The 19,212-nt window shown below is 40.2% G+C and overlaps 1 protein-coding gene across 2 annotated transcripts in view; it reads left to right on the forward strand.

Moving 5' to 3' along the window:
- The window catches only part of LYN (LYN proto-oncogene, Src family tyrosine kinase), a 116,075-nt gene extending 97,159 nt beyond the window's left edge, over nt 1-18,916 (forward strand). For both annotated transcript variants that reach the window (XM_079136734.1, XM_079136735.1), the window contains exons 11-13: nt 9,017-9,170; nt 10,824-10,955; nt 15,649-18,916. In XM_079136734.1, the coding sequence (XP_078992860.1) occupies nt 9,017-9,170; nt 10,824-10,955; nt 15,649-15,851 (489 nt within the window). In that variant the 3' untranslated portion in view covers nt 15,852-18,916. The remainder of the gene's footprint in view (nt 1-9,016; nt 9,171-10,823; nt 10,956-15,648) is intronic.
- Nucleotides 18,917-19,212: the final 296 nt, after the last annotated feature.

A 19,212-nucleotide genomic window follows, 5' to 3' on the forward strand; every position in this document is an offset into this window, starting at 1 on the left:
AAAGTAACAAGAAAAAGTTTTTATTCTTTCCTGCTTTTTGGCAGATTTTTTTGTTTAATCTTTCTCGCTGCTTGTCTTGATGACAAATGTTTTCCAGCCAGCCAATTCGAAGACAGGTTACATTTTCAGTTCCAGTTTCTCATTTGGGCTGGAATTTCCTGGGGTAGATTTTAGCTTTGCTTGAGAGATCACATTCAGCTCCTCCATGAGGTTCCTTTGATTCCTTTTTTTCCCCTCAGTCATCTGACTCAAATGTGGGTGCTTCTCATTAAAGTGTGGGGGGGCTCACCAAACTAGAGAGCCTGTTACTTGCCAATTTCTCAGGAAAGCCATAGTAGTTAGAATGAACACAAAAGCACTCAAGCAAGACTTCCAGAGCCAGGTCATCCACACAACACTTCATTATTTGTGTAAAGCATCACGCAGCTTCTTGGGTGATAGCGGCTGGGTCTGTGTGCTGAGCCAACAGTCCACAGAGCATATGCAAGACAAGGCAAGTCATGGCTCAGAGCCCTAGCAGTGTGTGAGGGGAGCTTGCTGGAAGCTGCACTATGTTGGGTGCTGAGATTGACAGACTCCTCATGGGACATTTGGGGAATAAAAGAGAAAAAGATGAATGACTTGGGTGGTATCACTAGCAAGTAAGCTACTTGCAAGGGGGGATTATTTGAGCTTTGCTTGAGTTTATAAAGCATCATTGAGATTCCCCTCGATAGTGGAATTCCATGTAAAAGAAGTACATGTTGTGCATTACCAAGGGTCTTAGTTGTTAGGTGTTTCCCACCCAGCGTAACTGTACTGTGAGCCCCCAGCATGCTCACAGGCAATTTACTTCTCAGAAAATGTACTGATGATGTGAAGTCCAAGTTCATTAGGAGAGAGGGACCAGTGTAGTCTTCCTCAGAGCAGTGCTGGCAGGGGAGTATGGGGAACCTGCTGAGATCACTCAAAATGTGTACCCTCAATGGGGGAATAAGAACATGGACTCTCTAAACAGTATTAGTGGTCAGGAAATTTAAATGAGTGCTCAACTAAGATGCTTCCAAATCTCTGGTCTGATTTAACTTTTTTGACTTTATATTCTGAGGGAAAAATTATTTTCAAAGGAAATGGAGCTCTAGAGTTTGTGTTCTGTCCCCTTCCTGTCTACCACAAGAGTGTGGTTCTGCAAGGGTTAGGGGCAGGGGTGGGAGAAAACAATGAGCAAAAGCTGTGATGCTGTAAGATCTGTTCCAGAGAGAAACCAAATGCAGTCACACTCTGCATGATAAGGTTTCTGTCAGTGGACGAGCTGCATATACAACCATGGTTCTGTAAGATTACATTGCCTAGTGACATCATAGCTGCCTTGACGTACACTTGATGATGTTCCAACAATGACAAAATCGCCTAAAGACACATTTCTTGGAACATATCCCCATTGAATACACCAAAAAATGGAGAGGCTGGCAGCATTACCACATAGTTATGCTATGTGTAGCATGTCCAGTGTGGCCCTCTGAGATGCTCAACAGGGTTTGAGTCCCAGCTTTGATCCAGCTCACCCACCAGCCCTGACCGTTGGGTCTTTCACCTGAAGGAAGAAGCACATTTTTTTCACCAGCTGTAGGAACTTCAGAGTACCTCTGTTGGAGGGTTGGCCCTTCCTTTCACAGCTCTGGATTTAGGATACATAACTTTAGCCTGTCTCTGACTCGCACAGGTACCTCTGTCTATGGAAGCGCATATGTTCAGTTGATTGGCAGTTGAGGCAGTTCAGTTGATTGAGTAGTTAAGGAGGTTCAGTTGATTGGGTAGTTAAGGAGTTTCAGCTGATTGGTGGTTGAGGAGGAGGCAGTCCATGCTGGCTCACTCCTTTTCTTGCCACCATGGATTGGAAAGGCCTCTTTGTAGGACTATAGTTTCATAAGACTAGAAGTCTGCTTATCTAGCGTCTACAAGTGAGGCTGTCCTTTGACTCAGGGAACATCATTATTGTGATCTTCTAGAATTTTCACTGGGTACCAGATGCCAGGATTTCACCTGCCCAGTCTGGGTTGCTGGCTGGTGTGGACCCCTGTGGTTTACTGTCTTATCCAATAGTTCTGTCCTTCCTCCCAGGGTGACAATGTGCGCAGCACAGTCGTGTTGGGTGTGTTCCACATCATTTGCTTCAGTCGTAGGCATTTTCAAGTGACAGCCTTCCATGCTCCACACTTAGCACATGGACATTGTGTACCTCCACAGACTCACTTATCAATTTGCTCAATAAACTAATTTTTAAAAATAAAAATGAACACAAACATCAAAGAAGAAAATGTCACCAAACATGTTTTCACTAAAGGCACAAAAAGAGGAAATGTGTTTGCCATGCTAATTGAACAGCACATCTCAACTAAATCAGTTGGCTTTAAACCCAGAGGGTGGAAACCTCCCTAACATGATCTTCCTTCATGAATATTCTCACCGTAGATGGTGGGGATGCTTTCTATTTCACTTTTCCAGTAAATAGCTTCACACATAGACTGAGAGAGAGAGTTAAATTTTGAAGGACTTGAGCTCCTGTCAGTAGGTGGTTTGGAAAGTGGGGGTTTTCTTGTGTTTGTACACTACTGGGCCTGGCATGTTGATGCTGGTGTGGCCCAAGATGGAGACTCTTCAGATCTAGAGTCAAAGGATTGAATCAGTTCCCCAAACCCTCTAAGTAATGGCCATAGCCCCAGAGCCATGATATAGGAGAGGTGTTGAGGTCCTGACTCTACATCCCCTGCCGCTGATCCATGAAGCCCCTGGGGTTCTGCTCCTCAAGTTGTAGGAAAACAAAAGCTCAAGCCACCTGTTTCAAACTGTTGAAGTACTAGGAATTCTAGGAAGTTATTCCCAGCACCTTAATCACTTGCCACCGCCAGGGTATCTCCGTCTCTTAGACTGAGCTCTTTAGGATAACCATATATATCCTGCTTGCTGTTTTCTTACACTGACTTGCATTGGGACATCCTTCCTAAGCATTATGAGGACAGCAGTCCACGTGTGAGACTGTTCATTGGCAATATGTTGAAACCAAGATTTTGTTCCAATTCACCTAGAAGTTTAAATCCTGGAATAGCATAAGCTCATGAACATACAATCTGGTGCCATGCTTCTCAAACTTTAATGTGCTGGTCATGAACCAGACTTCCTGTCTCGAGGACTTTATAGGGGTTATTAGCCTAGATGCATGTCTTGATTCTCTAGTGAGGCCCCACTTCTAGAGATACAGGTTTAATTAGTTGAGGTGGGGCCCAGAGAGTGATAATGTGTAAAAGTTCCCCATGTGATTTCAACACACAACCAAAGTTAAGAAATACTGGCTTAAGAATTAACATTTAATTTAACTGCAAAATGCACAGAAGGGAAATTAAATTCATTTCCAAACCATGGCAATAACCTGTAGCACAATTCTGGGAAAGTAATTTCCTTTTGGCCCCATCAAAGTTCCAAAGGGAATGACAGCTATTGCTTTCTTATGACATATAGGGCTATCTGGATGAAAGGATATTTCCTTGCTTAATTTTTTCCTGATTGTTTTCATTGTGACCTCATCCTAGCCAAGAATATGCCATTCATGCTTATTATTTCTCTTTAACTCATAGGACAAAACTGGTTTTAAACAATCTTCGTCCCATTTAGCGTCCTTTAGACAACATGTCTTAGTTCATTAGTACTGCTTTAACAAGGTACCACAAACTGGGTCATTTATAAAGAACAGAAATCTATTTCTCAGAGTTCTGGAGGTTGGCAATCCAAGATCCAGGTGCCAGTATTTGATGTCTAGGTGAGAGCCTCTTTGCTGAGTTCTCTCATAGCTGCTAAACTCTGTGAAACTTGTTTGATGAAGACCTTTTATCCCACTTAAGAGGGAGGAAACCTCATGACCTAATCTTCTAAATACTTATTGCACTGGAGAGTGTTTCAACATGAATTTTGGGGTATGCCTCAGACCACACTTTTGCACTTGGGGGAAGATCATCCCCAAGTGAGAAAAAAATTGGTTCTTGAGGGGTGAAGAAATCTATTACAGTAGTTTGTGGCCCTCCACACATACTTAACACAATATTATTTCTTTGTGTTTAATTTCTCCTTTTAAGGATCATTAACTTTAATTTAAATTTTATTTTATTTTTTTATTTTCAGTCCTGGGGATTGAACCTAGGGCCTCATACATGCCAGCCAAGGGCTCTCCTTCTGAGCTACATCTCCAGCCCCAATTTAAATTTTAAATTTAAATCAAATTAAATTTTTCTCCATAGGGGAGTGATAATTGGGGGAAAAATATTGAGAAATACTGTTCTGGTTTGTTCAGACAAACCAGGCTTTGTATGTACTTCCGAGTTGGGTGTTCTGAACTTGGGCTGGGGAGAGTTCATGGTACCCTTTCTGAAGGGTGAAATGTGGGCTTACCAACAGTGAATTCTAGGTGGAAACCTCAAATGTCTTTTTCTCTCTTCTCAGTAGAGAAGTAGTCTCTCCATGAAAACCCTGGGTTCCAGAAGCTTCCATTTGTCTCTGGTTATTTGTCAACGCTGAGCTTTCTTGCAGATTTGACATTGTGGAACATGTTCTTTGAGGTCTGATACACCTGATATAAATCTTCTTGCTTTTTGACTCTGGCTTTTGGCAGGTCCTTTGGTTTCTCTGAACCTCATTTGCATCTGCATAGTGAAAATAAAGTCTACCTGGTAGGTTTTTTATTAACATGAAACATGAATTGGGTATAAAGGATATAAGACAGGGTCCAGTACTTAAGAAGTGCTCAATTAGTGCTGGGGGAAGTAATGGTCATTAATATCTACCTACCTACCCATCTACCTGTCTTATCATCATAGTAAGATATCTGTGAGCACAAAACAACAAACCTGTTCTCCTGAATCCAATAGATCCTTTTCTCATCAGACTTGACTGATTCCACATACCTCCCATACCAGTGGTTTTTCTGAGTTATTGGAACAAAAGGAAACAGGAGGCCAGGGCTCTCAGCTGGCAGGGTCCCCATAAACTGCAGAGCCTTGGTTTGATGGATTTATGTGACAGCTCTTTCTGCCGTGCTAATAGCTATGTGGCCCTGTGGGAGGAAGAAGGAATTCCATGAAAGAAGAGTCGATCCTAGATTCATTAGCCTGATTCCTTCCTGCTATTGCAAAATAGGGCCAAATTTGCTCTAGCCAAAGGAAATACTACAACCCTCCCCCCAAAAAAATTAAGGTCTTTAAAAAAATAAACCAAGAAATAACAATACATACAAACCAGGGAAATAAAGACAATGAACTAATTTTCATGTAAGAAGAGAGTTGTGATATTTATGAACCCAAATGTAAGACATACCTGACAGCTTTTTCTTTTGCTTCTTCCTGTATCTCTCATTTATTCAACATGGCTCATCTTTCACTTTGAATACTGTCTTGATAAACCCTCAATTATTTTTTGGAAGCTAAGCTCCTTAAAACCCTATGGCGCAGAAAAGAAAGCCAAAGTAAACAAACACTTGTTGCAAGTCTATTGTTATTTCAGAGAATCTTGTTTGCTCCTTTTTTTTTTTTTTTTTTTTTTTTCCTATTTTCTTTTTTGTTTTGGTACTAGCAATTGAACCCAGGGGCACTTTTCCATGGAGCTATATTTCCAGTCATTTTTAATTTTTATTTTGAGGAACAGTCTAAGTTTCCTAGACTGGCCTTGATCTTTTGATCCTCCTGCTGCAGCCTCTTGAATGGCTGAGATTACAGGCCATCTTTAAAAATTCATTTAGATATTATGTAAATGCAGAACTTGAGTAGAAGTAATAAGCCTTACCAACAAATTTCTTGAGTGCTGTTATGTTTTATCAGCCAGTCATTGAAATCCATCACCATCTGTCACATCCATCAGATGTGAGTTCTTATTGTCACATCTGTGGGTTCAGTCTATGCAGCCAGCTGTGTGCGGTGTGGAGGAACTTCAAGCACAGACTGCTACTGTCATGTCTAAGTTGAGATTTCAGCCAACTTTGGGGGGTTTTGTTTGTTTGTTTGTTTGTTTCTTGGCCAGTTTGTTTATAATTACTGGAATGCCAGATAAGTCACCGACAACTAAGAATTCAAAATTCAGTCGAACCACCAAGGAGCATAGATAGAGGTCCAGTCAGTGTCAGCAGCTCCTACCCAGCTGTTTCCATCTCCTTTTGGCTCTAGAACCAGCTTGGATTAATTTCAACCAGACCTCTTGCTTTGTCTCCCAAAGCCCAAACATTCAGATTCATTTCATTACAGTTGTTTACCCCCGTTCTTTCACATGTGGTCCGTCTGATCTTCACTCTCCACTTTTTCCCAGTTTTTGGTGGCTGTCTCTAATAAGTCTTCTTGACATTAAGGTGCAGCACACAAAAGGAATCAGAGACACAACTCCTGTCTCCCAGCCTCCAGCAAAATCACCCATTATGTCATCACCCATTTCAGTAATACTGGTTCCAGAATTATTTAACCATGAACTTCCCACTACCCTTGCCCCTGTACAACACCCCACTGTGGATGGGCTGCAGTTTTTCCTAGTCACCAACTCCAGCAGGGCTCTACCCTCACCTGGGTTTTCACTTCTGCCCACCTTTCATGGACTTCCTATAGAGACTATTTGAATATTTTCCAGAATCAGATAAAGATGGCCCATCTCCTGAGTGCCAAGGATTTGTGAGTATTGGGGGGAAAGGCAGGAGGCACACAGTCACTGCTACGCAGACCTACCCGATCTTTTCCTTCTCTTTGGTTTCCATCCTGCTCAGAACCTATCCCACTTGTAAAATTCCTTACAAAGACAGGCTCCCAAGTCATTATGCTTTGCACTGTGCTCAGTGCTGAGATACAGGAATGGACATGCCCTACACATGGTGCCAGGGATTTATACTCCTGCAGTGATTGAAGACAGGCAAACCAGTGAGGACCAAGGATCCCTGGGGATGGACACCTGTGAGGAAAGAGGGTGGGGTGCCACAAGGCTTCTCAGAGAAATGGCATCTCAACTGGGACCAGCAGAATGACAAGGGCAGGTTAAAGGTACAGGGAGCAAAAGTTTCAAGGAGAGGTTGGATGTGTGGAAAGGGTGGTCTTGATAAGAAGATGGAAGGGCTAATTGGGGGCAGATCCTGCAGGACTTTGCAGCAGTGCCAAGGAATTTGGACAGCATTCCTTGGTGCCCATCAGAAGTGAATACTGGGATCAGACTTTGCGAGAGGTATAGTACAAACTTTATAGGTAAGATTTTTGTAGTCACAAAAATAATACTTGCCAAATTCCTGCAGCAGCGTGCTAACAAGATAGTTTTCTGGTAGTGTTAAAACCCTGGTACATTTTCTGAAGAGGCTTGGTGACAGTGTTGAAAGTTTTCAATTGACACAAGTGAGAAAAAATATAAGGTGTGACTTTTGCCCTGGATGTATTTATCTTCTGGTTGGTATAATAACAATAAGCACATTAAAGAGCACGAAAACAATGATAAAACTATGACCAGTAGCTGGGAATGGTTTTTATGCAAACCGACCATCTAGGGTGAGTAAAGAGAAATTATGGAAGAGGAGTTGAGGGAAGAAAGGTTCACTAAATAGAAGGTAAGCTGAGGGAGTGACCCAGAGGGGATCGAGAAGCAAACCTAGAAATAAGGAGTTGGTCCTTTGCTAAGCAACAGTGCTCAGAACTGAAGTTGAACTGTATGATACTGAGGTATGCTGCTGAGGACAGTGGGAAAAGTCAGCTCCTCGGAGCTGAGCCGCCTAGAACCCAGGGTAGAATATGGCAGAATAGAATTGTTTCGTTGTGAAACGATTCCAATTAGAGTTTTCTCTTTCTAACCATTTTAGCAGATATAACTAAATGGTTCATTCTTTCTCCCACCCTACCATTCTTCCCTCTTTCCCTCCCTTCCTTTCTTCCTTATCCTTAACTATGATTTTTAAATGTCTTGAAAACCTGATTTTAGAGCCATGCCACTTTTTCTGTTAAGCAATGAGTAGTCGTTTCTTATCCCCCATGTTACTGATCTGTTTAAATCTTTGATTCCTTCCTACTATCATGCTCTGTTGTCAAAATGAATCTTTCTGGTCATCCTGGAGGGACTGTGCCCAGAGAACCTGGAGAGCCGGTTCCATGGGCTGTTCATTAACTCAACAGAGGGGATGTGTTGGCCAAGGACATCCTGTTCTTGATATCCTGTTAATTTACTTGTATTAGGTTACTTTCTCTAGCTCTATTGTCTTAGTGTGGGCTGCTACAACAAAATACCATAGATTGGGTCACTTGAACAACAGATATTTTGTAGGTAGGCATGGTAGCATGTAATCCCAGCTGTTTGGGAGGCTGAGGCAGGAGTTTTACAAGTTCAAGGCTATCCTGGGAAACTAGTAGGACCGTGTCTTGAAAAACAAAAACAAAACAAAACACCACACATTTCCGTCTCATAGTTCTAGGGACTTAGGAAATCTAAGATAAGGCACCAGCAGATTTGATGCCTGGCAAGGACCCCTTTCTCTCTGGTTCATAGACAGCATCTTCCAGCTGTATCCTTGCTGATGGAAAAGCCCAGGCAGCCATCTGGTGTCTCTCTTATAAAAGCACAGTTCTGTTCATGAGGGATCTGCCTTTGTGACTATAACCACCTCCCAAAAGCCCCACCTCTTAAAACCATCACACAGCAGGTTAGAATTTCACATATGAATTTGAGGAGTCACAAACATTCAGACCATAGCATGTGCTTTCTGATTTGCAAAGGTTGGATAATGACATCTGCATACCAACATGTGAAAATTCAGTAGAGTCTTAAAAAGCTTCACCACACATTAGTAAAGTTGAGACCTCCAACTTGTTTGGGGGCATAGTTATTTTAGAAAAGATTCAGATAGCAATTGTGATTTGCCCACTGTCTTTAAAACTTGAACCATCAGAATACACAAAAAGGTTTCAGGAACTTAATTTTTTTCCTTGATGGTCCACTATGATAACCTAAGCTAAATACAAAACTGAGAGCCTCTTTCTGTTTTCAGATTGCAGAGGGCATGGCATACATTGAGCGGAAGAACTACATCCACCGTGACCTGCGAGCAGCTAATGTCCTGGTCTCTGAATCACTCATGTGCAAGATTGCAGATTTTGGTCTTGCTAGAGTAATTGAAGATAACGAGTATACAGCAAGGGAAGGTATGTTCTGGTAGTCTCTTTAAGTGACTTGTTATTGTCTCATTTTAGTTCACTTTTGTCTATTTTTAACAAAGCAATTACAAAAAATCATCATTTAAAAAAATACTTAGCTGGTACAAAACTCAAAATGTCTGTGAACAGTTATATTATAATAAATGTTTTTAAGAAATCAGTGATCTCCATGTGTGAAGATAATATTCATCAACACTATCATTTATATTTCAGTTAAGCAAAGTAAAACAATAATAGATTCCACAAAATCAATAGTCTCTTTTTGCATTATGTGGTGAAAATTTTTCACTCAAATAATGAAAGGTATATACTTTTCTTAGCTATAGAGAAAATAATTGTAACTTCAATTGTGGGCTTTATATTCTGGCCTTTTTTTAAATCTGGAGATTAATTTAATTTGGCAATGATTTTCTTAGCCCTGCCCCCAACACACACACACATACATTCTGGCCTTTTATATACAAATTAAAACATGAACATTGTCACACATCCAGAATTAAAGGTAATACCACAAAAATATATTGTTTCACTTTCCCACATTCCATATTGTGTGTGTAAACAAAAAATGTGTGGAGAGGCATACATTTCCCAGTCCTAGAACACGGTCTGGCTGTGCACACAGTTGGTGCTCTGCTAGCCTTCCCTGTGGAACGGTGATCTTGATGCTCATGACCTGGGCATCTTGATGTTCTTGCCCCCAAAAGTGTAGTGAATATTTTTGCAGTGCTCACTCTCTTCCAGTGAGCCAACCACTTTCTTGACTTTCATAAGCATCGTTAAATGAGAATTATTTTTCTTTTAACCATTCGTGTGTTATTTCTGGAAGATAATCCTGAAAGTTTAATATGTTTCATCAGAGTAACTGAAAGAATGGCTCATTTCTGTTTGGAGTAGCATCTGAAATCCCTGTTGGCTCAGGCTTAGCTATAGTTGTCCACAAAAGCACAGCAATAGCTGGGGTGTAGCTCAGTGGTAGAGTGCATGCTTAGAACCCATGAAGCCTTCCATTCAATCCCCAGTGCCAAATAAACAAGTAAATGAAAATAATATGTAATAAAATATACATATATTTCATATAAACGAAATAAATAGAATTTGTTCATTAGAGAAAATTTGAACTTTTTTTTTCTCTCTCTCTTATTTTTTTTTTTTTTTCTTTTGAGATGGGGGTCTCATCATGTTGCCCATGAACTCCTGGCTTAAGCAATCTTCCTGCCTCAGCCTCCCCAGTAGCTGGGGCTATAAGCACTCACCATCATGCCTGGCTCTAGAGAAAATCTGAACACTAAAGATCTTTGCTTTAGAGCCTGGTGTTGAGAGGCAAACACACACCTACAATAAATTCCTTTATATTCTATATTATTTTCTTTTATGCTTCAAGTAGGCTAGTTATAATATCTCTGGAAGTAACACAAGAAACTTTGCTACTAAAGAGGGAATATGGAGAAGGGAAACAAAAGAAGATGCAAACATTTTTACATATCATTTTGTATCATGTCCATTTTGTACCATGTATATGTATGACCTGTTTAAGATAAATAATTTAATTTTTTAAAAAATCAAGAGGGCAAAATGTGAGGGTCCCATGTTTGGTGTTTAGGTTGAGATGGTCAAGTAAGAGTCACCTGTCTTTGTCCCTAGGTGCTAAGTTTCCTATTAAGTGGACAGCTCCAGAAGCAATCAACTTTGGATGTTTTACCATCAAGTCTGATGTGTGGTCCTTTGGAATTCTCCTATATGAAATTGTAACCTACGGGAAGATTCCCTACCCAGGTACGACTTGCTCATCTATTTCCATTCAAGTGGTATATATGAGAATAAAATCAAATTTCATAAAGGCATTTACTTAAAAAAAAAAAAAAAAAAACTATCCTAAAGTAACGAATAAGTGCTTTGTACCAGAATTTGACTTTCACTGTCCTTAGTGCCAAGACACTTTTCTGCCTTCTTTGAGTGCATACTCATTTCCTTTACTAATTAACTCCACCACTTATTCGATGCCTAGAGCATGCATGGCACTGTTGGTTATGTTGAGATGAGACTGGATTAGACACAGGTGCTCCTTCAAGGCTGTGGCCCTCATGGAGAAGGAAATAGGACAGTGAAGATTTCCAGTGCCTTCTGATTAGTTTTGGAACAGAGGTTTTGTAATAAGCACTGTGGGGTCTTTCCCTGTTCAGAAAACTACTGCCAACCAACATTTGTCAGTGGACTATCCTACTGATCTTTAACTTATGGGTGTCAGACGGGACATGATTCAGTATCTCTGGATTTCTAACACCTGAAGCCTGCAGAGCCAGATTCTGCATGTCTCTTCCTTTCCCTGGGTCTGCGCTGGCATGGTTAACAGGGATTTCTCCCAAAACTTGACTTTGTTTTAATGTTCGACTTTTAAACAAAATCTGTGGGTAAGATGAGTTAAAGTTACACCTTTAATCTTACAAATTATTCTTTCATGAGCTGGAGGCTGGAGAAGGCTTTAAGACTGCAGCACCATGATGGGTCTTTTGCAGTCACTCCCACTGCTGTGGGAATGGACCACAGAGAAGTAGGGACAGGGACCTCCTGGGAGCAAAGAATTTTGGATGGTGCCTACAACAGAGGGCCACTGGTCTCAGGAAATTCCTCTTGTACCAGCACTTTGTATTCCATCTACCCCTGGATCAATGCACTGAAGTTAACAGATTAACACTGTTGTAAATTAGAAAATATATTTCTGATCAACCCTGATGCCTGGCATTATATTTCTATATCTCTACTTAGACCTACATCTATGGTTATATCTGTCTGAAGTGAGAAAAAGTTTGTGTATTCAGATTATGTATCTGATCATTATCTGATAAACATATAACCACATATAATAATGTAATGTAACATGTATGACATGCTGCACATGATGCTCAGCAGAGGCCTCTTAGGTTCAGAGACCTCTGACTGATAGCAGAGCTGCTTCCAAACTGAGACCTGAATGCCTCCTAAGACTTCCCCTCACCCAGTGTGCTCAATGTCAGTGTGCTCAAGGATTTGGAAATATTTGGGGTGAAAAATCATAAAAATATAAAAGAACCAGTAGAAAAGTGAGTAGAATCACAAAAAAAAAAAAGTGTATGGTAGAATTAATCAGAAACCATTGCTTGGTCTGTTCTCCAATTAAATTAACCTTTGTAAGGGATGTAAGGTACCTCCAGGAGGTCTTCATGAATAATCAGGAGGTGTCTAGCATTAGGAATGATGAGAAGGAGCAGCCTATTTACTATCAGAGGGCTTGGTTCATAGATATCATAGAAATTGGTGAATATTTTCAAAATATGTCATTTTCCACCATTGTAATTAAAACACTCCAGGAGAGACTCCCCTCATATTGAGTTATTTGAAAAGACTTTCTTTGCACAGAAAAGTGCTAGACATGTTACAATCTTTTTAAAAGTGCTTTAGAAGCACTTTAAATAAAACATAAAAAAGGAATAAAAGAAAGGAGAAAAAAACAAAGCAAAAAAAGAAACAAGAAAGCCACATAAAAAGTGAACACATATGTAAAGGAAAAAGACTAAAAGGTGCAATTTATCAAAATGATATTATCCTTGAGCAAAAATATAATAGGTTATATTAGTTTTATTCTTGATAAATTTCTGAAGTTTCTAATTTTTTACCATGACATTTTTATTAAGTAGAATTATTCTTATCCAAGTAATATATGCACAGTAAAAAGCCAGATGGTGAAAAGAGGCTTCTAATGAAAAATTGCCACGAACCCCCACCTGTTGATGCTTCTCAAAGGGAATCTACTTTCAGGAGTTTTGGCTCATTTATTCTACTCTTTGTGGCTCATAGTTCTAAATATTACACAATTAAATCTTGAGTAAAGTGGGTTTATTTTCCCATTTTACTTGTTATTAAATAAGAGTCAAGGTCCTTCCATGTTATGGCCTTTACCATTTTTAACCTTTTTCATTTTCACTTTTTCATTTTTAACCTGTCTTCTTGTACCCAGTCTTCTGTCCTGAACTCCCTGTCCCTGCTGGGCAGGGAGCTTCTCCATTCAGTTTGTTTTAGTCTGTTTTCTGTTATTATAACAGAATACCCGAGAGTGGAAACTTATACAAGAAAGAGGTTTATTTTGTCTCCTACCTCTGGAGGCTGAGAAGTCTATGAGCATAGTACCAGCATCTACCCAGCTTCTAATGAGGACTTTGTACTGCTTCAACTCATGGTGGAAAGCAGGAAAGGAAAAGGGCTCATGCAGAGGAGATGAAACGGGAGGGGCGGCCTCACTGATAACATTTCACCCTCCCAGTAACTAGTGCAGTCCCTTGAGAGTGGGGAGGATTCACTCCTATGAGAAAGTCGTTATTCTCTCTTCATAACCTAATCACTTCTTAGATGACCCACCTCCCAACACTGTCATAAAGGCAACCAGATTTCATCAAGTTTCACAGGGAACACACCATACTCAACCCACAGCACAGCTTTTCCAGCATTACGCTGGGCACCACCAGGCCAGCTCTGGCTACCATTCTACCTGTGACCACTGTCCTCGCCCTTCTTTGAGGGGTTCCGGACACTCTCCTGGGAGCCCTCCCGGTATTGTCCCAGTGGACCATCCTGCCTCTTGTTGTTCTCCCGCTCTGTGGGCATTTTGGTTACACGTTCTTCCTCGGGGCTCAGATCACTTCTGTCTCTGGCTGCCAGATGTCTCCTAGTTTCACCAAAGGTGGAGTTTAAGTTTCTTTTTTTTTTTTTTTATTCTCTATTTTGAGGTGAAATATAGGGGGAAAAAAGGGGAGGGGAGGCAAAAGATCCTCATTTCATTATCTTAAAACCAAAACTGTGATTATATTTCTATATGAATTTTGTAAAAGAAAGGAAGTCCCTGGGGACAGGGTTCTGATTGATTTGGCTCATATAAGGAGAAAGGAGTTTTGAAAATGACAATGTTCTGAAGCATTGTGTCTTTTTTGCTGTCTTCTACCATATATACCTAGCCTCTTAATGCCATGTGTGAATCAGAATTTAAAAATTCATCCTGGTGAATTTACTATAAGCAATGCTGAACAGAAAAGAGAAAAAATAAATTAAAAAAACGAGTTTTCCCCTTTAGAAAAACTATTATTGGGTGGACAACTATGGTTATAGGGTACCTGGTTCTCTCTCTCTCTCTCTCTCTCTCTCTCTCTCACACACACACACACACACACACACAGGAGCCCGGTGTCTTTAAAGATTGTTATGATCTATGGAGCTGCTGGGTCCCCTCTCCTGCCTAATCCCCAATTCCTTTCTGATCTCTGTAGAGCCACATTTTCTTTCTTCCTGTGCTCCTCTGCCAACTTATAGTTTCTGCTAATTCCTGCTTTCTCAGGTGCCACTCCCTGCCCCCACCACCTCCCTCTAGAGTGTCTTCCCCATTAGGCTATGTGCCATTTGAGAAAAGCTCTGTATCATATCTGCTTCTCTTAGAGCCTCATAAACTCTAGTGATTATCAATAAGTATTTGGTCAAAAAATAAAGGATGGAACATGAAATTGCTTTTCTAGTACGTCAATCATGAGCAAATGGGTGTTTGCCTTCTTTAACCTAGCCGCAGACCAAGTGCTAACTAATAACTTTAATCTCAGGGTCTAGTGGAGATCTCGCTCCCCATTTTTTCCTTTCTTCTACAAAGACTTGTTTAGTAATTTGTTTTGTTTGTTGATTGATTTGTGCATAAAAAGATAGGGTTCAGATTCTTTCCTCTTAACTCCTTTTATCCAGTTAAATTCTCCAAGCAGGATGGAGCATGTCTGGCCTTTATCTGCACCACTGACAATTTCCTTCAGAGTTATAAGGATATAGGAGAATAAGGAAGAAAACAGCTGTGGTATGGTTAGGGGGATCCTGGAAAGGTTTATCTTCTGTGGGTGTATTCTGACCTTTGCAACTGGGGATTCTCCTGCAAGGAAGTGAAAGAGATATTCCTGACCAAGTTTGCAGTTCCAGTTGCTATTTACATCATCCCAGAGATTACCTCCCACCAGGAATCCAGAACTTCACCCAAAGCCCATGCTTTGAAGGGTGCTGAGATTGAGGCATAGACAGGTTGGTTTCGTCTGAGGCCTCTCTGCTTAACTGATAGATAATACTCTTTTCCCTGTGTCTTCATGTGATCACCACTCTGGGCCTATCTTTGTCCTAATCTCCTCTTCTTAGAAGGGCACCAGTCATATTTGATTAGAACTCATCCTAACCAAGTTATTTTAGCTTAGTTACCTTTTCAAAGGTTTATCTCCAAATACAGTCGCATTCTGAGGGACTGGAAGTTAGAACTTCAACTAGGAATTTTGTGAGGACACACTTCCACCTGTAATAGATTCAATAAAACTTTTTTCAATCATGGGTACAGGATGTGAGTAACAAAAAGACCCCTGCAGTGCATGCTTGCCCCTCTCGTCAGGTTTCTAAATGGCTTTTTTCCCCGCTTTGGCCTTAGGGAGAACCAATGCTGATGTGATGACCGCCCTGTCTCAGGGTTACCGGATGCCCCGCATGGAAAACTGCCCAGATGAGCTCTATGACATCATGAAGATGTGCTGGAAAGAAAAGGCAGAGGAGAGGCCAACGTTTGATTACTTGCAGAGTGTCCTGGATGATTTCTACACAGCCACAGAAGGGCAGTATCAGCAGCAGCCTTAGCACTCAGGGTGACTTCTCCCTCCCTCGGGGATGGCTGCCTCATTTGATGAGAGAAAGTGACAATCACTGGTTGCACCAGTTATCTCACATGCTGCGATCATCTGCCATGCCTGATTCCTGAAAGTAGAGGCTAAATTACTCAGGAAGTGCACACTGACCATGGAAAAGTATTCTGTTCTCTTAGACTAATGCCCAGCAGGATACAGCTTGGACCACACCTTAGCTGGTCACCTTGCTATTCTACCAACATCAGAATACAGCCTCCTGAGAAGAAAACACCTGTTCTCTCCAAAAGTGCACCCACACCAACCATGTTTATAATTGGATGTGTGAATCAAAGGTTCAGAGACCATTGCAAAAATCCCCAGTTATAACAGAACTAAACTCATTTAAAAAGCATAAATAACCAGATGCATAGCCTGACACTTTGTATTTTCTTTATGCTTTGCCTTACTTTAAAAAAAATTACTAATACAACCTGTTAGATATTACAGGTGAAGTCAGCAACTTAAAAACATCTTTCCCAGATTTCAATGTTTTTGGTTTATGGGGGTTTCCCATCCCAGAAATCTTAGACCTTTAAACGTTTTGCTTTGGTGAACTCTGATCAGATCTAGAGCCTATGGCAGCCCCAAAGCAGCGCGTGCACCCCAAGCCCCCGCCCTGCAGGAGCGTCATCTACTGGGTGGCCCATGGAATCCCAACTGCACAGAGCCGGCGGAGACCTCCCAGGGGCAAGGGAAGATCCGAGGAAACTGCTCTGTCTTGTGGAGGAATATTTTTAATAGTCTAGCTTTTTCAATTCCACAATTTCCTAGATAAAGACTTATTTGACAGTGTCATTGGAAAAACAGTAAGATTTTAATCTTTGCAGAGCCTTATGGGGCTTTCTAAAACATAAGCATTTCCTTTGTTGCTTCAGATGATTTGAACTTATTTTAAGGATCAAATACTAATTTTAGTTGTACTCTAGATAGTAAACATGCCATATTTGGGGCTATTTTTGTGATTCTGCAATCTTTTCTAAATTGTCTAAGATGTGTGAGACTATTTATACATAAGGATATGAAGGAAAATAAGTGACTAAGAGAGCTCTTTGAGCAGTTGTGACAAACGACCTCAGATGTTTTGTTTACTTGATTTTTCTACTCTCAGCTTTGAACAGAAACTGCTGTGTCACATCATTTCACTTATACTGTTATGTGTATACCTAATAATTCAATTTTTTTTATTTTAATATACCTGGCCCAACAACATCTCAGGCTTTTTTTCTTGTGTTTAACATTTCAACTATTGCCATTGTAAAAATGAATACCAATTAGTAAGGAAGGGGGAGAGAAATGATTCCACATAGCTGTGTGATAAAAACTTGCATTTCAGAATGGAAAACTGAGGAACTGATGGCTTGGGCCTAAACATCTCTTGACAGGGACCAAATATGATTTGTTTTCAAATGGGGATTTGCAGGCACCATTAACATTTTATTTTGCATATTTCATTAGGTTCTGGATACCTCAGGGAATGAATCAAATATTGTACTTTTCTCTTAAGTTTTAATTTCTGTTTTTCTTCTGTGATTGTTCAAATGTCCTTTCTAAAGTAATCTAAGATTCTTCATTCACAAGTGCCATATTCACAGACAAATTATTATCATCAAATGTTTACACAGCTGGCCATGTGATTCACAGTGGTAAGTTTTCTACCTATACCTGCCCTGTTCACATTTTATTTCAGAACCACATGCATTCCCCAATATGTTACATGGAGGGGAAGTTTAAAGTATCCATAAGACAAAGAGAAGTCTCTAGAAAATTACTAAAAATTTATCTCCACTTCGTTTTGCTTTTTTCAATTCTGCTTCCTTTTCTCATTTTTCATTTGACTTTCCCTCTCAATCAAGCATTTGATTATTTTCTCCTTTGTCAGGATCTATCAGAGACACATACTGCCTAGCCTTCTTCTCAAGGAAATACTATGCAATGGAAGCAGGCACCCTGTCCCTAGAGTTTATCAAAGGTTAATAAAAGGAGGAACCATTTACCCAATGGATAGATCAAGAGCACTGAAATGATTATAATTATAAACTCATTTGCAGTTCTGTTTGTGGTGCCTACTTTCCCTTTATTTTTCCCCTTGCTCTCATAAGCAACATCCGCTACAGGGGTGGTAACTGCTAAAATGTTCTTAACACTGAAACACCAGCTTCTGATACAGTCAACTGAATTAAACAGAATGCTCCTACTGCTATGCTCCCCAGCTCTTCTGGTTTTAACCACTGTGTTCCATATTCAGGTCATCAATGTTTCCTCTTTCCCAGCCAAGAGCATGTCACAGATGAAATCAAATCTCCCACCTTTCATCCTTAATGTCTTCTTTTATTTTCTCTTGCCTGGTGGAACCAAGACCCCACATTTTTACTACAAGAAGTTTTTAGATGAAGTGAAGCTGAGCCTTGCTGTTCATAATGATGGAAGTAGTGAGTATAAATACACGAAGATACCTATACACCTACCATTTATTTACTCAGGACTCTCTTCTGTGCTCTGGCACTTTATAAAAATTATCTCTTATACAATACCCTGGAAGATCTGGCAGCCTATCTCTGCTTCAAAGCTGAGAAATCAGGTTCCTTTAAAGCCACAGAATGAATAGATTAGCTTTGCTTCATATTGTTTTCTTGTGAAATAAAACTGGTGAAATGACTTTTAGCGGACTCACCCTGACTCTTGGGTATTCTGAGTGAGCAAGGGTATTGCTTACAAGATACTCCATGGGAGTCCACAAAGATGTGAAGGGAAATTTTAAGTCATTTTTGGTGTGGAAAAAATGTCACACGGGAGTTAAACTTACCACTTACGCTTTTAAAGAATTTGTAGGGACTACATTTTTTAATAAACTATTTTGATAATATTTTTGGTTTACTTCATGAAAGTGTGCTAAAATTGGTAAAATTTTATCTCTGCAAATTCTAGCCTGATACATGTGTAAGAAGAAAGTCTTCTGATTTGATTTCCTGTGTTCTTATGAGTACATTAAATACTACTGGTGGAATGCTGAAAATGTCATAGAGTTCTCAAGAGTATTTCCCTTCAATGTGGAGATGACAAGAGCAATCTCAGTGGCCTCCATTTATAAGTGTTAGGAAGACATTAGAAATAATCTATATTGGATAACATACAATTTTAATACAGAACTTGCAGAATCAGAAGTGCCCTTATCTCTAGCACCCAAGAGCATATGCCATGTCACAAAGCAAGTAAATTGTCTGTGAATTTCATTTATTATTAGCTTTATATTGTGCATGGACAATAGATCCTTATCTGCTATCCTTCGGGTCAGATGTGTTTTTAATTTCATTTTT

The sequence above is a fragment of the Sciurus vulgaris genome (genome assembly GCF_902686455.1).
Source record: "Sciurus vulgaris genome assembly, chromosome: 1".
NCBI lineage: Eukaryota > Metazoa > Chordata > Mammalia > Rodentia > Sciuridae > Sciurus > Sciurus vulgaris.